Source organism: Centropristis striata, chromosome 18, assembly GCF_030273125.1.
Source record: "Centropristis striata isolate RG_2023a ecotype Rhode Island chromosome 18, C.striata_1.0, whole genome shotgun sequence".
Taxonomy (NCBI): domain Eukaryota; kingdom Metazoa; phylum Chordata; class Actinopteri; order Perciformes; family Serranidae; genus Centropristis; species Centropristis striata.
Genome location: NC_081534.1, coordinates 26,952,046 through 26,978,196, shown reverse-complemented (window position 1 = coordinate 26,978,196; position 26,151 = coordinate 26,952,046). Strand labels below are relative to the sequence as shown.

The 26,151-nt window shown below is 36.2% G+C and overlaps 1 protein-coding gene across 1 annotated transcript in view; it reads right to left on the bottom strand.

Annotated features, from left to right (window-relative positions):
• LOC131991322 (exostosin-1) overlaps positions 1–26,151 on the bottom strand; it is a 365,225-nt gene that overhangs the window by 59,649 nt on the left and 279,425 nt on the right. Inside the window, exons 4-6 of the mRNA XM_059356692.1 lie at positions 24,047–24,140; positions 15,540–15,647; positions 3,561–3,680 (exon numbers count right to left, since the gene is read on the bottom strand). Of these exons, the coding sequence (XP_059212675.1) occupies positions 3,561–3,680; positions 15,540–15,647; positions 24,047–24,140 (322 nt within the window). The remainder of the gene's footprint in view (positions 1–3,560; positions 3,681–15,539; positions 15,648–24,046; positions 24,141–26,151) is intronic.

Below are 26,151 nucleotides of genomic sequence, written 5' to 3'. Positions count from 1 at the left end.
TTTAACCCTTTGGAGTTTGGGGCTATTTTGGCCTTTTTGAATACTTTTTATTCTGCCTGTATAAACCACTTAAATAATAAAATAAATAAATGTTCACCATGCCATGTTGGTATTATTTTATTTTCAGCATAACCTCAACTATATTACCTGATCATTTTTTAACATTTAACATTTTGAAACCCCCCCCCCATCACAAAAAACAAACAACAACAAAACAAAAAAAATTTTTTTTTTTTAATTTTTACCTAAGTGGTAAAAATTAACCCTCTTATGTCGCAAGTCAAATTGACCAATTTCAAAAACATTTTTAAATTGTTAAAAGTATTTTTTCATAAAAATATCAAATTTATAAATGTAAAATAAATTTTCCCAAAAAAAATCAATGACATCTAAAACTATTGTATTTTATATGTAGGTATTTCCAATCTACATAAAAAATTTTTTTAACATGCATTTTTTTTTAATAAAAAACGAGTGGATTATTCTCATTGAACCATGATCTGTTGGAGGTAAAGAGCACCATTACACTAAACATTGATTGAAATGGTTAGTAATGGAGTTAATGAAATATAAACAATCTTTATTGGGATATTTTAGTTTCTGACACAATGCCCCGGTTCAAATTGCAGCATGAACATTATTGCTGTTCCTGAGAAACAAACATGACAGGAGGGTTAAATTACATCAAGTTATATTTTTTAAATTCTACATAAAATAACCAAAATCATTATCAAGAAAACCATGGAAAATGTCTCGATATCAGCTCTTAAATTAAACTCTCATCTGCTATTTTTGTTGTTATCATTAAATGTGTCCAAGCAAATGTACCATTAGTTGTACCAGGCATTAAAATCAACAAAAAATTGAAGAAAACAAGGCTGGTCTGATTTTTTCCATGACTGTATGTAAAAATTCCTCCCGTTTTAAATAAAAATTACATCCACAACTCCTAAAAAAAAAAATTGGGATGATTTGTCAAGCATGAATAAAAACAGAAAACGTCATTCAAAGTGAGTGAATATATTTAAAAAATAACAAAAGGTTCTCAGTTTGAGCATTAAATATCTTGTCTCTGTACTCCATTCAACTGAATGTAGGTTTGCAAGGATTTGCAATTCATTGCAGTCTGTTTTTATTTTGTTTCTCACAGCGTGCAAACTTTTTGGAACTGGGGTTCTAATTAAGAAACTCTTTTCTGTCTCGAAATATGTACTGTACGACAATTAACCTCAATCTTATGTGGTGAAAAACAACCTCAAAACATGCGCTTTCATACTCTTTTTCTACAATATTTTGATCATTCAATTGGCCAAAATACAGATTAATAAATATGTTAAATGAGTATGCTGATGACTGATGTCCCATGTTGCAGTAAATATCTCCAGATCTGGTTCAGGATTCTAATCCCGTCTGAACGAGGCTGAAGTGGAGAGGCGATGGAGACTCAAATGTTTTTGCGATGATGCAAATGATGATAGAGAGCGCCGATGATTGCAGACAATAATGCGCGCTACAAGAGAGATCACAGCGATTGTACTGCTGTTTATGTGATGATGATGGTGGTAATTAAGAGGATTATTATGTTCTGTGTCTGCATTCAGAGAGCAAACAGTCCCCGAGGACCGAATCAAGGCTGCCAGGAAGTGAACCAACAACAACAGAGAATAAAACCAGACGAGGAAGGTTCTTCAGCTCCAACGAGACAAAGTTCATCTGCTGCACAGAGCTGCCGAGGTCATTTAATGAGGAGGCCTGCAGGGTTGTGGTCCTAAGAGCAGGCACACACACACACACACGCGCACACGTACACGCACACAGACAGACACACACACACACACACACACACACACACACACACACACACACACACACACACACACACATTCTTGTATTTCTATCTTTGTGAGGACCCTCATCGTAACATTGAATTCCCTTGCAAGGTTATTATAGTTTTGAATTTTTCTTTTTTTTTTTAGTTTTAATTTCGTCGTGAATTTTTGTTTTCAAATTCAGTTAGTTTTTATTAGTTTTAGTTTTTAGTAATGGGGTATTTGTTGGGTGGGAGAATAAAAAAGGTCACAGTAAATTTTGCCTTTATTTCCTTTTATTATCCATCTTCATTGTGTATGAAAAAAGTTGAAAACGACGAAAACAAAGGGCATTTTCACTATACTTTTAGTTAGTTTCAGTTAGTTTTGTAACCACACAATACAGTTTCATTTAATTCTCTTTTTTTTTTTAACAAAAATGTTTTTTCAATTCTAGTTTTCGTTATTTCGTTTCGTTTTTGTTAACTTTAATAACCTTGTTCCCTAACCCCTTACCCTAACCCTTAACCTAACCTTCACCATCACAACTAAATGCCCAACCCTAACTCTAACATAAACCTGATTGTAACCTTAACTTTTAAAACAAAGTCTGAAATCTCAAAAAAGTCTTTAAAGAATTGAGGACCGGCCGAAATGTCCTCACTTTGCAAAAATGTCCTCACTCTGTTGGTTAAAAGCGTGTTCCGGTCCTCACTATGTAGGAAGTACAAGTACACACACACACACACACACACACACACACACACACACACACCACACACACACGCTGCTGTGTCTCTAACCTGCAGGCTCACACAGAGTAACATGGAGTCTTGTCATCAGCTTCCCTCTAAAGTTCTGGCTTGAAACTCCATACCAGATTTTTTTTTGATGATATTCGGCCAAGTGAAACCAGAGATATTGTCAAATATATTCAGTATAAAAATATAGAACTAGATATTATTCTCATTTTACGTGTTATATGTTATATTTGCAACCCATGTTCATATTTGCAACATGTACATTTCTGTATGTGAAACATAATTTTCAAGATCAGATTTGATGTTTTCCTTTGTTTCTTTTGGATTCAAAATTTTGATCAAGTTAGTCAAAGTTAAAAATTAATTATCAGGACATATAGTTGAGGTAATGCTGAAAAAAACTGATGCCAACATGGCATGGTGAAGATTTTTTAACGGACATAATAGCCAAAGATTTCAGAGGGTTAATGATGTGAAATAAAGCTACAGCAGCCTCAGATCTGACCATTTAAACACTGACAGGTTGTGTTGTGTTGTACTTAAAAAGTGAAAATGATGCTTTATGTGCTGACTGAAAGTTTTTATTGTAGGTGTCCGGAATTTGGCCAGAAATGCATTTTTTTTTTTGAAGCAACAGCATTCAATACTGACCCTAAAAACTCACAAAACTACTTTCCAGATGCCCTTCAGCGAGACACACAATCCCCCAATTACTTCAGTGGAGCTATCTGTGAGAAGAGGTGGGAATGTATAAATATGAAGCAGAACAATGCTGGAAAAGAGGGGGCACATTCAGCTAACCTCCTTTGGAAAAACAGAACTGACGAGTGAAGAAAGATTTCTTTTCAAAAGTTTATCTTTGGGAGGTGAGGCGTAGCCAGCGGCAATGTGCACTACAGAACAAGATGTAGCCGTTTGGCTGATTGAATCAAGCTCTCCTGACAAAACTAAATCCAAAACTCCCATTAAGGCCATTTTTTCCCGAGCTTACCTCCAGAGTTGTTAAGACGATTTTGGTTACAGAAGAAAAGTAGGCGTCCCAGAGGAACTGAGTCTGCTGGCGGAGAGCCAGGATCCTGTCACGGCCCACAGACCGGGTAATGGAGGGAACCTGGAAGAAAAGCCAGAGGACAAAAATGACAGTGAGTTAGATTGAGTTAGATTTTAAACAATGTTGAGTGTGAGGATGAGAAGCAGTGTGTGGAGGAGAAAAAAAGCAGCGTAAAGCCTGCAGACAGGTGGAGGAAGCATAAGTAATTTTGTGGACGTGCAGAAAAGATTAGAGCAGATTCTTTTTTTTTTCCCTTAAGACTTTTCTTCTTCCCCCACATCTTACTCTGTCTGTCAACGAGCTTATCCCCAGGACAGTTTGCTGACTGAAACACCTGCTGTCCCTCTCCAACACTCTACTCACACCTTATGCTAGATACTATCAAGTGTCTGCTAGAAAGACCCATTAGGCACTTTGACTACTCCAGCACTGATATAATCATGTTCTAAATGTCTTATTAAATAGGACATGTAGAAGCTGATAATGTAATACATTCCCGATAATGTAATAACCCTGATAATGTCTGCATGTAAATTTTGCATAAATAATTAGTATAAAAGCAGCATCATCCTGTTAAATTGGCAGTAAAGGATGGTATAATCTACAACTTAAAAAAAAAATATATTTTTAAATTGCTACAGTTTTAGGATGTAAAATGTACAAGTTGTTCTGTAAAGATGTTGACATAGAAATAACCAGCTTCAACTCCCATTTAGTGTCAGTGCAACTGTTGCAAACTGACCAAAAATCAAAGAATCAGCAACTCCATGATCACTGAGAAAATAATCATTAAAAGTCCTGTGGAACCTGATAATGTAATAAATTCCCGGTAATGTAATAACCCCGATAATGTAACAAAAATCTGCAATTGAGTCCATTGAAAATGTAATAAAACCTGATAATGTCATAACTTCCCGATAATGTAATAAAGTGCATTTCCCAATAATGTAATACACTTTTTTACCAATAATGTAATAAAGTATAACATTAATGGGAGGTTATTACATTATCAGGTTAGCCTTCATTTCACAAGTCCTGATAATCTAATAATTCCCCAATATTGTAATAATTTAACAGCAGACCACCCATTACTTGGGTTCAAGTGGTGATACTGTGTATCAACTCTTGATCAAGAGCTCTAGCGCCACCAACAGGTCAAAGTTGAATGTTTATTAACTTTTGACCCGTTCATCCGTTTTTCACAAATGAGGTATCCATGACGACACACGAATGCATTCAACAGCTTCTTGAAATCTAAAGGTGCTTGGTGTTATACTTTATTACATTATTGGTAAAAAGTGTATTACATTATTGGGAAATGCACTTTATTACATTATCGGGAAGTTATTACATTATCAGGTTTTATTACATTTTCAATGGACTCAAGTGCAGATTTTTATTACATTATCGGGGTTATTACATTATCGGGAATTTATTACATTATCAGGTTCTACAGGACTTTTAATGATTATTTTCTCAGTGATCCTGGAATTGCTGATTCTTTGATTTTTGGTCAGTTTGCAACATTTGCACTGACACTAAATGGGAGTTGAAGGCATTTCTATGTTAACATCTTTACAGAACAACTTGTAAATTTTACACCCTAAAACTGTAGTAATTAAAAAAAAAAAACATTTTAAAGTTGTAGATTATACCTTCCTTTACTGCTAATTTAACAGGATGATGCTGCTTTTATACTAATTATTTATGCAAAATTTACATGCAGATTTTGCATATTGTGCATTGAATACCAGTAAATTAACATTCAGTTATCATTGGACGTTTATGTTCCTCCAAAACTCAAAAATGTGCATTGTATACATATCTTTTTTTTTACTGGTATTGTTCAGAGATGAGTAAGATAGTTGGGCACAATCCTTCCACCAACTCCCTGGAAAGTTACATATTTAGTACCCCTGGAATTAGGAATAAGTGCTTTAGAATATATATTTTAATTTTTTTATTTCATCTATTAGGCATGGCAAGTTTATTTGTATAGCACCTTTCAACAACAGGGCAATTCAAAGTGCTTTACACAAAACACTGAAAGCATTTAAGAGACATATATAAAATTACATAAAGAAAAGACTGAAAACAAGTAGACAAAATATTTAGGAAAAAATATAGAAATACATTCAAATATAAAATATAAAACTGAAAGTGAGCTGATTCATTTAAAAAAATCAAATATCAAAGGAATAAATGTTACAGTTCAGTTAGGCAGTGGCAAAGAGAATAGTATTTAGTCTGGATTCAAAAGAGTTTAGTCTACAAAACTTGATGAAATATTGAAAAATGCACATCATCATTTTCCTGAGCCCATGCTGATGTTTTAAACTTGCATCATTTGACTGATCAAAACCATAGATATGAAAATTAAAGTAAGCTGTATTACAACACAGGCAAAACAGCAAATCCTCACATTTTCCAAGCTGGAAGCAAGTTGTTATTTTGTCCTGATAAATGACCTAAAACTGATTTACAATCAAATAACCACCAATTAATTTCCTATTCATCATAGAGCTCATTTGTAAAATCATTCCAGTTGCTATTACTCCTGTGACTTCAAAACATCAGGAAAAAAACAGACTTTTTTCCATCTCTTTAGTGCCAAAGCCTCTTGCAGTGCATCTTTTTGCTCCAGAAATTATCTTTGGATAAACATCAAGTCACAACAACTAGCTTTAATCATAAAATTGTGTTTTTGGCGGCTTAAAAAAGGAGTTTTTTGACCCGAACCAACTAACTCTGAAGACCTGCTCGGAGCCCAGATAACCTGCTCCTGGTGCACCAGAGGTATCTGAGGTCCCAGCTCGATTTGTCACGGAGGATACAAGCAGCTGGCTGGTGCCTCGCAGCAGAAACGCCCTCGGGGAGAAGCAGAGGAGGGATGAAACCTAGAGAGACGATGATGCTGCCAACAGGACCAGGGACCTAATCATCCTGATGTGCCAGGGAGGACGGAGCAGGAGGCTCTCTTGATGCTCAGTTCGGAGAAAAACAAACTACCTCCTTGATGAGGTCAGACGTGACCCCGGCTGCCCCGCTCAGCTCCACAGTGAAGCTGCAAAGGAAATGAGTATTTGCTGGAGCCAATGTTCTCTAAGAGCCTCATCAGGCCTCAGGAGGAGCTGCTGAGTCCAGGACCCTTCTGGTGTTCTGGCCACGAACCCAAAACCTCTAAACTGAAAGTTACGCTGCCAACACAGGCCGAGTCTGTAGAAGAGTGACTGATGATGCTAAAATCACTTTGTTAAAAAAGAAACCAGAGCTTTAAAACGTTGGTCGCCGTCCAGTAAATGTTTCGGTGAATTTGAATCAAAGAGTCCGGAGCTGCTTGGCTTCGTCTCCCGTGTTGTGATCAATGAGCTTCTCCTCATGTTCCTCGACTCCTGCAAGTAACGACAAGCACGTCTTGGACGATCTTTAGTCCACTGAAATATTTTGTGTCTTTTTATTCACCATGCCTCTTGCTCTGCGGACATTTCCTCAGAAGAGAACTCTCAGTATATAGTATCGAGTTGGGATGAATTGCTGCTGCGCATCAGACAGGCCTCCTCACTGTCTCATTTTAAGTCTCTTCTTAAAACCCACCTCTTCTCGTTGGCTTTTAACACCACGTAGAGTGTTGATTTTATGTTGATTTTATGATTTTTTGTTTTTATTTGTATACATGCATATTTTATTTTGTGCGGGCAGTACATTTTTATCCCATTTTCAATTTATTTTATCTTATTAGGGCCTCGGGGCAATCGCACCGAGCACTGGTCCCATACAGCAATAGCTGTAGGGACCAGTGCACGGATTTCTGTGGATTTTTTCTTCTTCCTCTTCCGGACGCAATTTCGTCCCGCTACTAGTCCTACAATTTGAAGAGTTGCAGGACAAATTATATATCAAAACGTGTGGTTTGATCGGGATCGGTGTGCTATTACTTTTCTCTACAGAATACGAATTTTTCGCGACGTAAGTCAATGATAGGTATTATGGTTTTGCCAAAAATGCTTTCTGTTCGAGGCCAGAAATTTCAGTCTGTCCACCTCTGCTGTCACTAAGCCGGAACAGGTGCCAGTTAATTCTGTTGATTGCTTTGATCTGATTGCCTTTGATCTTTGATGTGATTACAGTTACAGATACACACACACACACATGCACTAAAGTGCGCACACTCCTCACACATGCATACATATGCTTCAAACACGCACGCACGCACACACACACACACACACACACACACACACACACACACACACACACACAGGTAACTTTATGCGATTTTCTTTACACACACACACACACACACACACACACACACACACACACACACACATTTTGAGGTTAAAGGGCATAGTTTGAAATCTCTGAAGAATCTCATCATAGTGTACACACACCGGCAGTAGCCCCCGTGGCCCTTTCAAAATTTCCCCAGAGGAAATTTTCTAGTTGCATTTTACTGTTCTGTTGTTTTCTACATCTCTTTGTATTGTGTTATCTATTTATTGTTTGTGCAGCACTTTGGAAACCTTGTGTTTGCTAAAATTGTGCTATATAAATAAAGTGGATTGGATTGGATTGGTTGTGCTGTCTACCTACTGCTATTCCTGTATGATTAGTGAACGTATCGCCGTGGAGACCTGGCTTTGTATAGTCAATGTTTAGACTCTGTAGAATAGAGCCACCGTGTGGAAATCCCCACTTCTGTGTCTGTCATCTCTCCAAGCTAACCTGCTATCCGGGGCCTCTGCTAATGCTAACTCCTAGCATCTCCGCCTTCACCAGCTGACTTTACAAGACTAAAAGTTTCTTTGCTTTCTTAAATCCTTTAGGAAACACTGGTTCTAAAGGCTCGACTGACTGGACAGATAATAAATTGCCCAGCAGTATGTTCAGGGTAATGAAAGGAGGAGAGATGTTTTTGGGTCCTTCATTGAGTCAGCTTCCAATTTCTTTGGCTTCACTGGGAATTTAATGTATGAACTTATTTTTATTTCTGTTAATATATCAGTTGTCTTTACACTACAGTTTGTATAAAATGTTTAAAGAAAAATATGTTTTGATTAAGGTATGAAGTGGAAAAATTACTAATTGAGTTGAAATAATTTGCTGACAGCTTCGTCCCCCCAATTCAAAAATCCCATCGCACCCCTGCTGTTAACCAATTATGTTTAGAGTTACAGCTTTATTTATGACACTCTTTTGTTTACTCATTAACATTTGCACTCTGACCATTTTGTGCTGCAACTTCTGCACAACAATTTATTTATCCATGAGTAGAGTTTTATGTAGTCGTGTGAGCTATTTTGCAAGAATCTTAGAGAGGAAGTGATTTTCATATACAGTTTATTTCATTTCTGCTCTGTTTTATTTTGCATTCCACATCAGGTTTATTTTTTTTTTTTTACAACAACAGTGAGACAAAATCATGTTTGCCCTTTGATTTTTGATTTTCTTTTTTTCAGTCCCACGTTTCTCTTTAAGTTTAACCCTCTATGGTACGCATTATGATGCCAGTTAGGAAAAAAACGAGTGTTTTTTGTCTTAAAATAGACTAAATAAACATAATCTGCAGAATTTTATAATCCTTTTTTTTTGGAAGTCTTTGGTGTTTGTTGCCCGTAGGCAAGTGAAAAAGAAAGTTTTTAAAATAAATTTTAACATAATTTATTCAATAAACATGTGTAAAAGATCCAGTAGCTTCATCGGGGTACAATACATAACATTTAAATTTAAAAACATTATAAAAGGAACTTTTTTAATCGGTTTCTTGTCTGAATGTTGCCTGAAGGAAACACTGTACCATTGAACCAACGACCCATTGAAATGAATGTCTTCAACAGTCTAAGTGTATGATTTACTCACCTATCAGTAGGAATATATTTTTTTCCCAGATGGAAAAGGTTCAGGAAATTATGTTTTGAGTGTTTTTTTTTGGCACAAAATGGAAAAGTCTGCAAAATAGGGTTTCAATATGGCCTCCTGGAGGTCATGTGACAAATTAAAGCATTACTATTGGTTCCCTATACTCTTCCCTCATTATACGGCATTAAAGAGGGGACCAAAGGAAGCTTGATGCTAACATTTATTGACAACTTTCTGAAGACGGAGCCCAGCTGATTTACAAATCCAACGAGCCCACTGATCTATCGGTCCAAAGCCTCAGGATGAAGCTGTTTCTAGGTCTATCCTAGTCAACATTCAGAGATATGACACCAAAGACAAAATACTGAAGACGGCTTGGTCAAAGAAAATCACTTGTGACGGGAAACCTGTCACATTTGCCGACGATTTCCCCACAGAAATTAACAACAGACTCCGGGAGTACAGGGATATAAAGAAGATACTTAAAGAAAAGCAGATACGTTTTCAGACATATTTTTCATTAGAATGCACTGTGATGTTGTCATGTTTGACTATTCCTGACATAAAAACTAATAAAAATATAAGTATCAAAAAATAAAGGGGGCATCATATCAACAGTAAGGGCCTGACAAAGCATCAGTATTTAAAGATCGGCCGGGAACACCAGATTTCTTCTAGTTACTTGAAAAAGTTGTGAAACACTTTTTTTTTAAACAATCATGCAGAGTTTTGTCGTTGAATTAGCTCCCATGGATCTACTTCTCAAATAAACTTTCTGAATTATATTTAAATTTCTTACCAATACCTGAAAAAAACAACTTATTTTCCTTTTGAATGCCCACCGAACAATGTCCTGCAAATTAAAAATCTTTTGGAAACAATGAGTGAAAGAAATGCTGCAGAAAAGACCTGATTAGTCAGTTTTAAAACCACAGTTAAAGTCCTAGAGTCATTCTGTTGCATATGAGAGCGGATTTGAGCATTATTCAAGAAAAAGCTCACTTTTGTGTTAAAGTTCATGCATTTGTCACATCACTTAAACAGGCTATTTATTGTATTTAACTTGCACATTAAATTTACAGAGCAGTGAAACCGTTTTTCATAATACCATAAACAACCATGCAGAGTTTTGTTGTTTAATTAGCTCCCATGGATCTACTTCTCAAACAAACTTTATGAATTATATTTAATTTCCTCACAAATACCTTTTGAACGCCCACTGAACAAGACTTCAGATTAAAAATCTTTTGGAAACAATGAGCCTTACTTAGTAAGTATAAAACCAATAACCAGTTAAATTATGAGAGTAATTCTGTTGCATATGAGAGCAGATTTTAGCATTATTTACTCTCTTTGATCCACACGTTTTGTAACAACAAGATGAAGAGAAAACAAAGCGAGAGTGGAGATAAAGCGTCCTGGTGTGAAGACTCGGTGAAGGCTGCTGTGTTGTTGACGTCAGTGGGATCCGTCGACAGCAGAGCGAGCTTTAATTGTTCGGCTCTCTGAGGTAGAATATAAACAAGACCAATCAAATCAGCTCAATTCTCTTCCCCTCGATTGACTCTAATAGTGTTTATGTTTCTCAGCAGGGGCGGTGTGTGTGTGTGTGTGTGTGTGTGTGTGTGTGTGTCTCCTCTCCGCGGGGGAATAGAAACTCTACATATTAAACAGCCAGGTATTGCAGTTCTCAGTGATGTAATTGAAAGTAATGAGATTCAACTCTCTCAGCAGGTGCTGGAGCTCCGTGTGTGTGTGTGTGTGTTCTTGTACTTCATACATAGTGAGGACCGGAACACGTTTTTAACCAACAGAGTGAGGACATTTTTGCGAAGTGAGGACATTTCGGCCGGTCCTCACTTCTTTAAAGGCTTTTTTGAGGTTTCAGACTTTGTTTTAGGGTTAAAGGTTACAATCAGGTTTATGTTAGGGTAACCATGGTTACCTTAGGGTAAGGGGCTCAGGAACAAGGTTCCTGAGCCCTGAGGCTCTTTTAATCTTCCACTCAACCCTGTTACAAAAAAACTAAAACTCATAAAAACTAAACTAAAACTAAGCATTTAAAAAAAATAATACTAAACTAAAACTAGCAAACTCGCTCTAAAAACTCATTAAAACTAACTGAATTTGAAAAGAAAATTTTACAATGAAATTAAAACTAAAACTATTATAACCTTGATAGGGAATTCACTATTACAATGAGGGCCCTCACAAAGATAGAGGTACAAGAATGTGTGTGTGTGTGTGTGTGTGTGTGTGTGAGGTGTTTGTAACTGATAAATAGCAGAAAGACAATGAGGGCAAGCATCCAGGATCTGTTTACCAACCAGTAACACGTTTCTTATTGTGTGTTTATGAAACTGTACAGATGCTTGTCATCTGCAGCAAATAATTAAACAGTTTCAGTGTGTTTTAATGCATTTAATTACTTTATTTTGAGCAATAAAGGACAAATCCTGAGCTTGAAGGAGTCTATACAGACACTTTATTTTCCAGAAACTGATTGAACTCTTGCCACTCTGCCAGCTGTCTCAGTGCTGCAGGAAATAAAGAACTTCAAGGTGTCCTCCAAGTCTGGGAAGCTTTGTTTTATAAAAGAACCATTAGTCTGCTCTGTGCAACTTTAACTGTTAAGACTAAAGACTAAAAAAAATCCTCTGCAGTGCTTTTTCTTTCTCATGTAGCAACTTGCAAATGGTTTAAGATGTTAGTTTCTGTCAGATAATTAATTTTAACAGATTAATCAATTGATTGTTTCAGCTCATATTTCAGACTTGTCCCCTCAAAAACAACAATATAAGGCATTTTTACAGGAGCCTCAACATCGATTCTCAGCCTCTCACCTCATGCTTGTGGCACTTCCTGCTTTTAAAATAAAGTCTCCTTTTCAAAATAAAAGTCTCTGTCCATTTCTTTGGTTTAACAGCACAAGCAAAATATAACATTTTAGACTGTCCTCCACCATCATCTTGCTGACGTAGTAGTTTTGATTGATAGTGATGCAGAGTTTAAATGGCAGATATCACACTTAAGGTGGATGGGTCGAGCAAACGGAGGAGAACTGGGTGAGAAAACGATTTTAAATGTAACTTGTGTTCTTTACGTAACTTATGGTAGTCACGTCGTCCTTGTGATTACTTCACTTCCAGCATTGACTTACGTAAAGTAAAAGTAGCCTGTTGTTACCACTGCTTATCATACAAGTAAAAGGAGGAGAGGTAACAATTTGCTATCAAATGTTCTACAAGAGTGAAAAAGGATTGTTTTTCTTTCCATTTTCAGGCCTCAGTGTTTTGTAAAACAAAGTGCATTCAAGATTGTTGAAATAAAACATGACACGGCCGTTTGTTTCAACCAAACTGAGCCTTTTAATCTCATTTATTGGCCTGTATGTTCCAACGCTATCTCCAACCTAAACGACAGAATAGACCATTTGTTAATACCACCCATAATGACACATATGAGCGTTTGTCAAAATGACACAAATTAACATTTCGCGTCGAACGGTACAGAGCGGAGCTTTCTAAAAATAACACATGTCATGACACATACACATATGGTTTGTGCTTCTAAAAAAGCTGCAGTTTCTGTGAATTTATGAACCACTGAGCTAGGTTTAGGGCAAAAAACTTCCTGGTAAAGTGTTATAAAAGACAGTTTAAACAGTAAATGAAAATGCCAGAAGTGAAGTAGTTTCGAGCCACAGAAGTTATGTAAAAAAGAAATTACGTCAACAAACCTGATTCAAAGTGGGAGCCGCGGATTTTATGTAAAAAGTCGTTTACTTTGGTTTTCACATGGGAAATTAACCCTGTTCTCCTGGGTGAAAATCAGCCATTTAAACTCTGCATCACCATCAAACATTACTACTACTCCAGTCTGTCCAAACACCTATATTCTTCAAATGTTTGTTGCACTAAGTTAAATAAAATAAGCAGTCATTATGTTTTATCTTGTTGTGTTGTGTTCCCATAAAAGGTCAGTTTCCTTTTTTTTCTATCCCTGCCTCTATATTTGTATAAACTCATCATATGTCTGCATCAATATAAAGCAAATTAATGGAAAAATGCTTGTTTTGGTCAATTAATGCAAACACCATTAGTGTTTTTCACCCTGTCAAAACATAACATAATTCACACATATTATCTGAACCAACAATTAGCTGCTTTTAGATGGATGGTTTTGTTTTGTTGAAGGGAACAAAAACCTTTCACACCATCAGAGCATCAGTAACATAAAAGCAGAGTTTATAACGCTTGTAATGATGGTTATAGTGAAAACGTCATTGTTAGGTGCTGATGGTGGACATATTAATTAAAAGGAGACACACAGAGACACTTTCACACCTCTGAGCCGTCCAGGTGGCTGCAGGTCGCGTAGAAATACGGCAAGTAATTAGAGAAATGTAAATATCACAAGTCCTGCACTCCGCTGTAATTAAAAGGAACAGAAGGAGATCTAATTGTAGAATAATCTGTCTCGGGTAAAAATAGTTCCTGGCGGAGGTGTGAGTGACTGAGAATATCACAGCTGTCATATCAGAGTAAAATACAATTAACTAAAAGCCACATGACTGCAGCTCCATTTCCCTCCCTGCTTGAACCGAGCGTCTGCACATCAGTTATGTGTTGATAGATGCTAATATTTAATTATACACTCTGAGATGAAATTACATTTTCAACCTAGAACAACAGCTCCTGGTCGATTACCTGCTCAGAAATCTGTCTATTGTTGTACAATCAAACCTGAAAAATCACCAAATAAAAAAAAAATGGCTCCTTTATAGATTTTTCTGTTCCCATAACAGCATTCCTGATCTATGTGTTGTGTTTCTGTGTTTGAATCCGCCCCAGCTGGATCCCTGTGATTGCCCCGGGGGGGATCTGGAGCCACAGATGACAATTATATTGGGGGGAAGATGTTGGCATTTCACCACCCAGACTGAATTAGCCCCTGCTGAAAGGGCACATTTTATCTTTTGATGCTTTAGAGCGTGAGGAGGGATTGCCCTCTGCAGCCGACCTCCATCCAGGGTTCAATATATGGCGGAGCTACACTAAAAGAGGCCTGAGGTCTGCAGACAGCCTCAATGAGAAATGTCTCAATTGAAATGTATTGATTAGATATTTTTTGCATGCAGGTGGGTGCAATATCTCACCCCCCAAAAATAGGTCTCCTCCAAAAGTAATTGTTTGATTCTAATATAGCCTCCATGCACATAACTCATGTTATTGTATAATGTGATAAAAAAAAAGAATTTTCTATCCTTTCCTGTGAAATATTATTATCATTACCATTATTATTATTATTATTATTATTATTATTATTATTATTATTATTATTATTATCATTATCATTATTATTATTATTATTATTATCATTTTAAATATTATTATTCTTTTTTTCAATATAAACACAATTATATTTTTTTATATAATTATAATTTTTATTTTTATCATTGTAAATAGTATTATTATTATTTATCAATGTAAATATTTTTATTATTATCATTATCATTATCATTGCCATTATCATTATAATTATGATTGTTATGATTTTAATAGTATTATTCTTATTTTCAATGTAAATACAATTATAATTTTATTATATATTATCATTATTATTATTTTTATCATTAAATATAATTATATATATATATATAAATTATATATAATATATATATATAATTAAAATGATCATAAATAGTATTATTATTATTTATCAATGTAAATATTATAATTATTATCACTATTGTTATTTTTATAAGTGTAAATAGTATTTTATTATTTTCAATGTTAATATTTTTTTATTATTATTATTATTATTATTATTATTATTATCTGTAACTTTTTCTGTATTTATTTATTTATTTTTCTGTTATGTTCCTTTATTTATTCATTTATGTATTTATTTATTTTACTTATATTTGTAATTTCTTGTATTACGGACCTCCCATGAGTTGTAAATAAATAAAGCTGGAATTGAACTAAATTTAATGAAGTCATTTTCCATCCTCATTACTTCTTGACCCTCTATCCTTCCACCCCTCCATCTTTCTACCTGCAGCAGAAGTCTCTCGTCCCCGATGATGGCGGCTTTCCTCCAGTCGATGACCTCAGAGAAGGGAAGCTCCCAGCCGTTACTCAGGATAACAGGGATACAAGCCGCCTGTTAGGAAAAGAGAGGAAGGTGAATAAATAATAATGGGCAGCAAATGTTCAATCTTTACATAATAGATGTATGTCAAACATCAGTCAAACATCAGTGTCACATTAATAAAACCTTTTTAATGACTTATTGAGATTAACCTAAACTTGTGTGTACTTGTTTTCAGGGTATATTTTGTTATTTTCTTTCCCTCAAACTTCTTGCAACAAAGCATGTATCATATTTTTCTGTCAATGTTTTGCCTCAAAGAACAAAATAAAATGTTCTCTGTTGACAAGTTTTCACAGCGTGAGCGAGGGAGAAAAATCCCAGTAACACGTGAAGTTTAAAGCGGAGCTCTGGGAGGATCTATTCTCCCTCCACTCAGGGATTTATCCTCAGAGGTGCTTTCTGTCTGATGAGACTCTTTCAATGTGTTCCAAATGAGACTTTTTTGCAGAAACAAAGCAAGTTGCCAAAAAGATTAAGCAAAAAATAAAGTGTATTTATTTACCTCCCCTGCATGCATCAATATTTACAGGCTTCATTAATGTGACTTAATTCATCAGAAGCTCTTTTCATTTCCCACTGGAGTTCTTTGTGTTGCTGTAAAGTCGTTTTATGAAGAGACTCTTGAAAGTGTTCATCTCTCGTGGTTAATGGATAGGAGCTGATTGTGCACTCTGCTGCACTATTAAACTGTATAATTATTAAACTTGAAAATGTGCTGTTTTCTGGATAATTTCTTTCACTTTAACAAATTTTACGGCTCATCTGTGAGCCCGGGGTGTACTTTCATTACAGCCTCAGCTCCAATTACTTAACAGGTGTTAAATTAATGTTAACCTGAATTAGCCAAAGCCTGTTTCTTATCTTTTTGTCTTAGAAAGCAGGTTTTTATAAAAAGATAGTTTACTTTTTCAGTAGATTTGATAGTGCTGAATGCATATAAAAGCTATGTTTTACTTGGAGATAAATGAATAGTTTACAACACATTATAATATAGTTATAAGCAGGTAAAGGGACATTTTAAGTACATGTGCTGCAGTTAGACACATAACACAAAAAGAACCTTTTACCTAACGAGCTTTTAAACCACTTTCTTTATATTTAAGGCGATTAAATTAAGCTGTCTGTGTCTGTAAACAATTTATTGGAATTACTTGGAATTATGTCTTATTGTAATCCTCCTATAGGTTTTACTTTTAGCACAATTTTTTGCAAGCATCCTCATTTATTGTGTTTCTGTTTTAAAGGTCCCTTATTGAGATTGTCATGTCTTTTTAAAAATTATGGGTGCTATATAAATACTGTGTAAGTATCAAAATGCTCAATACACACTCAATAGCGGTAAGTAAGTAAGTAAGTAAGTAAGTAAGTAAGTAAGTAATGTTTGTTTATATAACACTTTTCACAGTTAAAATCACAAAGTGCTTTACAGAAGATAAAAAGAAAGAAATAAGATAGGGGAACATAAGACAATTAAAACACGGTTAAAACACAATTTAAACACAATTTAAACACAATTATAACACAATGAAACATAAAAAATGATAAAATAATATGTACAATACATGGTGGTCATCCAAATGCCTGTCTAAAAAGATAGGTCTTAAGGTAATTTTTAAAAGAGTCCATGATATAGGCCCTGAGAGCTCTTTCAGTGCCTTTTTATTGTGTTGTGTCTTAATGCTGCGTTTGTGTTGTCAAATTGGTGAAGATGTTTTCTCAATTTGCTTGTATTTTGTGTATTTGCATGTATTTTCCTAAGTTGCAGCGCTGTGAGCTCTCAGGGCCACCGTAGGAGGTAGTTTGGGGGTGGGGCTTAAAATGGAGCGTTTCAGACAGAGGGTGTATGTGTTTTTTGGACAATAAAGCATGTAAAAGTGTTCTGGTAGAAGCCCAAAATACACGTATGAACCTGGACATGAGCATAATATGGCACCTTTATTGTAACATACATAACATATAAGTCAGGGATGGGCAACTTAAATGCTGGAGGGGGCCACAATTTTTTCATTGACACTACCACAGCGTTTTTGTGATTTGTGATTTGGCAAATAAAAAACAAAAAAACAACAACTAAAAACTAAAAAACTAAATAAATAATAAAATAAAATAAAATAAAATAAAATAAAATAAAATAAAATAAAATAAAATAAAATAAAAAAATGTGTTACCCTATAAACTCTATACGTTTTCACATGAAGTATACGTATATATACATCTTAATATATGATATATTTGATATTTGAAAACTTCTTAATAATTCACCATGGTAAAACCACACACAGATAAAATAACTTAACTTAACTTAAAATACCTTACTATATATTTAAATGTGCTTTTTAAAAATAAGGTAACAGTTTATACACCAGTCATATGAGCAGTTATAGTTGTTGAAAAATACATAAATAAACACCACAGATTTTTTACATACTACTTCTAAATTAAGATATTGATTTAATAATAAATATATATTTCTAATAAAAGCGAGTGAGGGCTGTAGGAGGAGATCTCAGGAGGTCAAAGGTCAGATTCCTGTCCCGGCTTTACTGTAATGACAACCTGCGCGCTGTGATCCGTCGTGTCGTCTCAAGTAGCGCCGCAGTATCTCACAAGAGTGGAAAGCAAAAATTCAATAAGTCTGGTATTTTCATTTAAAGTTCAAGTTCGACTGGATTCTCAATCAAGTGAAGCCGAGAGATTAAAGGAGATTCACAAAATGCCGAGTGCATGATCAGTGGCCTGTCGACGAGCCCGCGCCGCTTTGATGAGTCTGGCTTTGTGAGACGACTTCTTTCTCTTCTCGTCTTTTTCTCACTGTCGTCCTCTCTCACGTCTCTTTGTTTTCCCGTCTCCTGAATGTTGATGATCAGTATTAACTTTGCACAGACGACTTCTTTTACCCTTTTATTATTTTCTCCTCTTTTCTGGTCTGATACGCTAAAAAAAAGCCATTAAAATAATTGGCGTGCATTTAAAACGAACGTTTAATTAAAAGTATTGCCAATCATTCTCCCTATTGCTTTGTGCATCTCTCCAAAAGAAAATCTCCAACCTTTTCTAATGTCACCACAGTGTTCAGCCTCTACTGGCTCATTACTTTTGACTGAAAACACTGAATATTATAGTGCCAAAAAATGCCAAATACACACTACAAAGAGCTCAGTGGAGTCTTTTGTTTCTTTTCTTCTTCTTTTATTTACTTAAATCTGACACATTTGCATCATATTGGTGTTTATTAATGTGTGTTGTCGCTAAACAAATGAAATAAGTGCAGCAAAGTAACTGTTCTATAATCAAAAGTGTCAAAAGACTTATTTTAAGAGGCGGCTCTAGAGCGAAATGGAGGAATCAGTTTGATGCAGGATTTCCATAAAAATATTCAAATTCATTAAAGTACTGAGCAGGCACATGGACAGGGTGCTAAAGAGGCAGGGGCCCACAGTCAAAAAAGGCAATTATAGCTAACAATTACATAAATATATACCTGGACTGATTACTTTTGCCACACTGTTAACAGGATATTAAAATGTATGTATTAAAAACAAAACACTGAATGAGTGCAGAGGTATTATTTTGAAAATTTAAGCGTCCAACACTTCATTTCCTGCATTGAAGTGTATTATTAGCACCCCAAACAAATAACTTTTTACAACCTTATATTGAGGTAAGTGGTCTGCATTTGTAAAGCACTTTATGTCTATTGTAGCTCTTAGCCAATCGTATCAATTATCAACCAGATGACGGATGTAGAGCGACAGAAATTCAACGAGGAAGCATCGAGGAAGAAGACGACTGATGTTTACACGATGGCGCCGAATGATTATTGCTGTTTGTGCAAGATAAATATGGAGGAAGAAGGACACTTCACATATGCACACTCTTCAGACATATACTTTTCCTCATCAAGGTGATCAATGGCGAGACGACCACAACGACCGGGGTCTCGCTAAACCCCATTAGCTTAGCCACTAACGGGGCTAGTTAGTAGATTAGTCTTGCGCCAAATCGTGTTGGAAGCAAGGCTAAACATCCTTTTTGGTGGTGATAAAGGAGTGTAAAGCTAAACGTTATTCTTCTTTTAAAATAAACTTTTGCTCTAAACTACCTACAACACTGTCTACAGCTAGATCCAAAGAGAGCTTCGCGTCTGCTGCAGCCATGTTGGATCTGTAAGCAAACAGCTTCTGTCTGTCAAATAGTACGCATCATCGTCTTGCCGTCCCTCCCCGTTCTGTGATTGGATCCCAAAAGCAGGGCTAAGAATCAGCCATGGACACCATGCCGCCTTCTTATCGCCGCCTCTTAGTATTTGTCAAAGATTTTCCTCAACAATACTTTGCTTTGGTGTCATTCATAACAACTACAGCCGAAAGAGGGCGCCAATAACTCAAACGTAACCATGGAGACAGATTGGTGTATCAAATGCACGCAAAACTCGATGCTGGCGTATGCATTGGACATCATTTTAAGGTCTAAAGTTACGTTATTTATACACAGATTCGAGAGAATAGGCTTTAGATGTCACCCCACTACTAATTTAAATGCAATGATTAATCTTATCCAGATTCATATTTGTTGTGCATGCACATGTCAAACCAGGACGCTAACTTGGAAGATAAAAACTCTTATATTCGGCAGCTGGATTTCTATCACCTACTTTCTTTTCTTGGGACAAAATAAGATGACAAAAACATTGTTGTTTAATGTAAATTGTCTGCAGGTTTAGTGGTTATATGATTATTTACAATGCTCCAAACACAACCTAAAAACCTCCTTGAAGACCTCCTACAACAACATGAAACTTGTGAAAATAAAGCTAATTCCAACTAAAAACTAGCCCTGTGCCGCCGTGCAGAATGGCTGTAGTCCTACTGTACATTGACTGAACAGCCAAAAATAGATTTTAATCATCAGCAGAATACTAGAGAGGAAAGAACTGATGAAGCTTGAGGCTAGACGGAATTTTTAGAGGAAACTTTAATGGAAAAGTAATATAAAGAGTAGTGCAACACATTGGCAGGGAGTAATAAGTCAATACTTTTATTTAATCAGTCTATCTGTTCAGCAGAGTGGGTTGTGCACAAACAGGGATATATCTATTTATTAAAAAAGAGCAAAACAGCAGGTGCTCAAACCCCTCGGAGACCTCATGCAGGTAGTGAATAAAAACATGCATACATCCTTCTAGCTCTTCCTCTAGACGAGTCCCAAAAGTGGAAGTAAGCAAAAAAAATTGCTTTCTAAACTTCAGCATGTCATCAACAGAATATGTAATTGGAAAGTGAAGAAAAACAAGGTAAACAAGACAGCCAGAGGCAGACAAGGGGGGAAGAGTCAGATACTTAATGTCAAAACAACACAGAGACAGAAAGAAACAAGGTGCTAATGAAAGATGAACACATCTGCGGTCTGAGGATGTTTCTTTCTCCGCGGTGTATCTACAGAAACAGGCCCTTTCTGTGGCAGGGAGATGACAGATTGTCAATAGTAATAAGATCAACTGTTGCTAAGAGGAGAGAGAGGAACTCTTTGATTTGTTGAAGTGCCCAGCTGGAGCTCCACAGGCTGATAAGCCCGGAAAAATCACCAGGAAAAACGGTGACAGGAATCTAACTACTTTTACAACAGTGTGTCATGTTCTTAGCGTGATTTCAAAGTTCTGGAAAAGTCCCATGTTGCATTGTGACACTCCCACATATTCTCATTTTGTGTCTTCTTGTGTCTTTTTTTTGTAATTTTGTGTCTTTTTTGGTCATTTTGTCTTTTTTTTGTCATTTGTGTCCTTTTTTAGTCATTTTGTGTCTTTCTGTGTCTTTTTTGGTCATTTTGTGTCCTTTTTTAGTCATTTTGTGTCTTTTTGTGTCTTTTTTTAGTCATTTTGTGTCTTTTTGTGTCTTTTTTTAGTCATTTTGTGTCTTTTTTGGTCATTTTGTGTCTTTTTTTGGTGATGATTTCAAAGTTCTGGAAAAGTCCCATGTTGCATTGTCACACTCCCACATAATTCTCATTTTGTGTCTTTTTTTTTTTTTTTTAGTAATTTTGTGTCTTTTTTGGTCATTTTGTGTCTTTTTTTGGTGATGATTTCAAAGTTCTGGAAAAGTCCCATGTTGAATTGTGACACTCCCACATAATTCTCATTTTGTGTCTTTTTTTTGTAATTTTGTGTCTTTTTTTAGTCATTTTGTGTCTTTTTGTGTCTTTTTTAGTCCTTTAGTCCAGCATAAAATGTGATTTTAAATCTTTTTTTAAAATTTCAAAACACTATCATGCTCAATAAAGAATTTGAAATGTTGCAAATGTGAACAAAGGTGTCAAATATAACATATACGAGGGTTACATCCAGTTCTATCATTTTATGATTTTAGCATTGTGACACTCCCACATGTATTCTGATGCATTTCATTGGCCAAGAGGAGAGTGAGGAACTCTTTGATTTGTTGAAGTGCCCAGTGACAGGAATCTTACTACTTTTGTGTCATGTTCTTAGCACTGTGTCTGGGAATTTGGAGTATTTAAAGGCCCAAGAAGGAGTTTATAGTGTTAAACTGCACACAAATCACACATGGTGGGTGTTAAATTTGACCGTTTTGAGACCTGAAGTATAAAAAAGACCAGAATTACATCCTGACCGTTGCAGGGAAACTGAGGCAACATTTTGACCTTTAATTTAAAAGTTGAAAATGACTGGAGGATGAGGAATGAATTCAACAAATACTAACATTTTAAAAGTTTTTTTGGTGGACAGCGAAACATCCAGACAGAAACATTTGATTCTTCAGGCTGTCTGCTATTAACTAAAGAAAACATTGACCTCTGAACCCAAAAATGTACTGTAGAGGCCATTTTTAGCCTCTGCATGGACTCTGCATAGCTCAATGAAAAGTCCTGCTGAGGAAGTTAAAGTCTCGAAAAAATTAATCAGAGTTCACAGGACAAACAAAACATGGAAATAACTTTCTTAGGCTACGTTTACACGAGGACGGTCTGAACAGAAGATGCAAAAGTGGCGTTGCGTCTTCACTTTTTATTCCTCGTTTAGACGAGCATTTTCGGGAGGAAATCTGCTGCATACGGTGCCGCAAAAGTGTGTGAAATTTGATTGTATGCAGCCAGGCGGCATCACTTAAAGCCATAAGAGCATCTTTGGGCATGCAGAAGTTTTCACGCCGCACATTTTCATCAGCTACTCCTTCCACAAAGTTCTCCACCATCACTAGATCTCCCAGGTCTCGTTCACAGCCGTCTGGCTCGCCTCCAATGAATTGCTGCATCCAAAATGTGATAGAGGTAATTACAGATCCTTGTCTGTTCACTAATACTATCTGTACATATCCTGTACATTTGGTGGAAAGACTCCTGTAAGTTTATTAGAGCTGCCAGAGCAGCTTGAAGTTCCGACGCATGGAAATAATCCCACGTTTGTTTATTTTCCTGTACTGGAGCATGTATGTGACGTAAACACATACGTGACGTGAGCAGATCTGAGCAGAGTTTTGTGTCTTGTCAGTGTAGACGGACACAATACGGCGGAGCGTATTTAACTTTTCCACTTTGGAAGGTGGTTTCAGATTTTTGCGTTTTAAGCCCCCAAAACACCGTCACCGTCTAAACGAAAGGCACTTCTGATAAACTATTTTGTCGTTTTTACCCGCAAGAGTCCTCGTGTAAACTGGGCCTTAAAGGGGACATATTGTGCTCATTTTAAGGTTCTTAGTTGTGTTTTTGTCTGTCTTCTTTAACATGTTGAGATGCTTTAATGTTCAAAAAACACATTGTTTTCTCATGCTGTCTATCTTAATTTACCTGTATTCAGCCTCTGTCTGAAATGCTCCGTTTTAGTTCCTGTCTCTTTAAGGCCGCCTCCCTAAAACGTCCAGTCTGCTCTGATTGGCTTGCAAGAAAAATATGACACAACTTTGCAGAGGTTGATCTCAAGCTGTAGGTGAATGTCTGCAATGAAAACTATTACTGTTTTTAATGTACAAGCAAACAGACTGTCTTATAGTTTTATTATTTATTATTTTTTCTGCTGTTTTTGTGTGTATAAATGGTTAAAAAAAATAGTACATTTCCATAGACACCTGTGTCTTTTGATTGTATATTTTGTTCCTGGCAGCTTTATATTTTGTTAATTAAAATAAAATGAAAAATCTGACTGATAGCCAAGTTTGTGTGGAGAAAAAGGAGCCATGCATGTGATGTAAGGACAGACTGAAAGATGCTAAACAGAGACAAAAAGCATAAAGCATAAATTTGAGTAATATTTTGCTGCCTGTACAAACACCTTATATTATTGTTTTTGAGGAGGGACCATTTTCTTATGTTCACATCTTGCATACACAAAAGCGGCCAGATCTACAATATTTAATCCCATAATCCACAGCAGCACAAACACACACACACAAACACACCTGCAGGGCCTCCAGGAAGCGGAAAGATCCAAGACGTCGGCCCCGGGGCACCAGGCAGAAACTGGAGTTGTGGAGCAGCTCCTGGTAGTCGAACCTGCAAAACACAAATAAAACATCAGGTTAGAAGACGAGAGAAGAAAGGAAACTAAAAGGAAGTACAAAAGGAAAAAGGGTCCCCTCGTGTACAACATCCTCTAATGGGCGACGAGAGAACATTAACACGGTGTTTACTCTGAGTGAAAAATGACTATACTGTCCGAATTCAGAGACAGAAGAAATAAAGAGCAGAAAGAGAAAGAGGACAGAAAACAATCAAAACTTCCAAGAAAGCACTCTTGTTCATTTATTGCAATTTCTTAGAATCAAAAAAACATTTTAAGGACATTTTCCAGGTAAAAAAACCCATCCAGATAGCTGAAAGAAAGAGTGAAAAATGATTGTAAAACCTTGAATCTGTTTCCTGCTGAGTGTACACACACACACACACACACACTTTTCAAAGAACAATTCAAAGCAGCTTACTCCTAAATGGCTAGCAAAGACTTTTTCAAGGACTTGATCTCTTTCATAAAATGTGCTTGTAGAAGGCAGAGCGGTAACTTTGGCACATCAAAAGATACACAGCGGATAAATAATGAAATGTGCTGAGGAAAAAAAGCAGCTGTTATATAATCAAACACCAGTGGCCCTTCACACATTTCATCTGATCACGACATGTGAGGAGAGAATCCTCCACACAGGGTTATTTCTAGTAAAGGTTTCACTAAACTATTGATCTGACAGCGTGGTGGATCTCGCCCGTCACCTCAGATCAATGCAAGCGTTTGAAGGCCAATACTAATATCCCACTGATTTTAATGTGAGGTATAGCAGCCTCTCAGGGCAGGGGGAGGCTGGAGGGGTTTCTGAATGATGCAAGAATGGCTCAAGAGCTTCGAGGAATCCACCAAAAATCTATTTTAAGAATCAAACCTTTCGCTCTCTGCAGCTTGCTCCTTCATGGAGAACAGCAGCTTGCGATCAGTTTGGATTTACAGCAGAAACAATGGATTTCAATGGAGATTGATTCAATTTCTGGCTTTGTATTTCTGTTCTCTCAGAGATGCACAAAATTTACTTCTATTTCACACCAATGACTCCTCTCACCTCTGAGGTCGACTCAGTTTACTTTTACCTGCAAAACCTGCCAGAGTGCATGGCACAATCTCAATTAAACAGCCCTGTTTCCAAAATACTTGGGACACTACATGCAAAAAAATAATGCATTTAATTCAGCATCACAACTTTGCAGTCATTTACGGTTTTCCAGAGTTCCTTGAATGAGTATGAATGTACTGGCATTAACACCAGTAGCAATACAATAACTACTTATTGTTTTTGTGACGTTATTTATGCTCGGTCATTTCTTATTTTTTTATTTTTTTCTGGCTTTCAAACTACAAAAAAATCATATGAGATCTGGATTTTTAATGAGAAAATCCAATACTGTCAAAATATACTTTCTTCATCCTAAAACAGCCTAATTAAATCATCTCATTACTATTTTATTATTATTTTAAAAATATTTTATTATTTGTTATATTTATTAGAAAATAATTAAAATACAATTTATTTTAATTCGCCAAAAGATGGCTTATTGAAATTGCAAGTTGAAACTAGCGATTGAGACTTAAAACTCATTAATTTTCTCATAGACTTCTATGCAATCTGAGTATTCACTCCTGATAGCAGCCTTTAAACACTCTCTAATGGTTGGATTGTTCCACAAAGTTCTGGTGTTTTTCCAACTAGAAAGTCACTTCTGCCTGTCCAAAGTCTGTGACTTTAAAGCTCGGGAGGCACTCCGTGTGTGTGTGTGTGTGTGTGTGTGTGTGTGTGTGTGTGTGTGTACACATGATCTCAGGGCTGGCCTGAGGAGATTTCAGATTGCAGCCTAATCTGTCTGGGGATCAACTGTCCCCACAACCTCACCACTAGACACCTGTGTGTGTGTGTGTGTGTGTGTGTGTGTGTGTGTGTGTGTGTATGTGCGTGCGTGTGTGTGTGTGTGTGTCCACCTGCCTGGAAAGCCAGCCTCTATGTGTGTGTAAGGTAAGTCTTTGTGA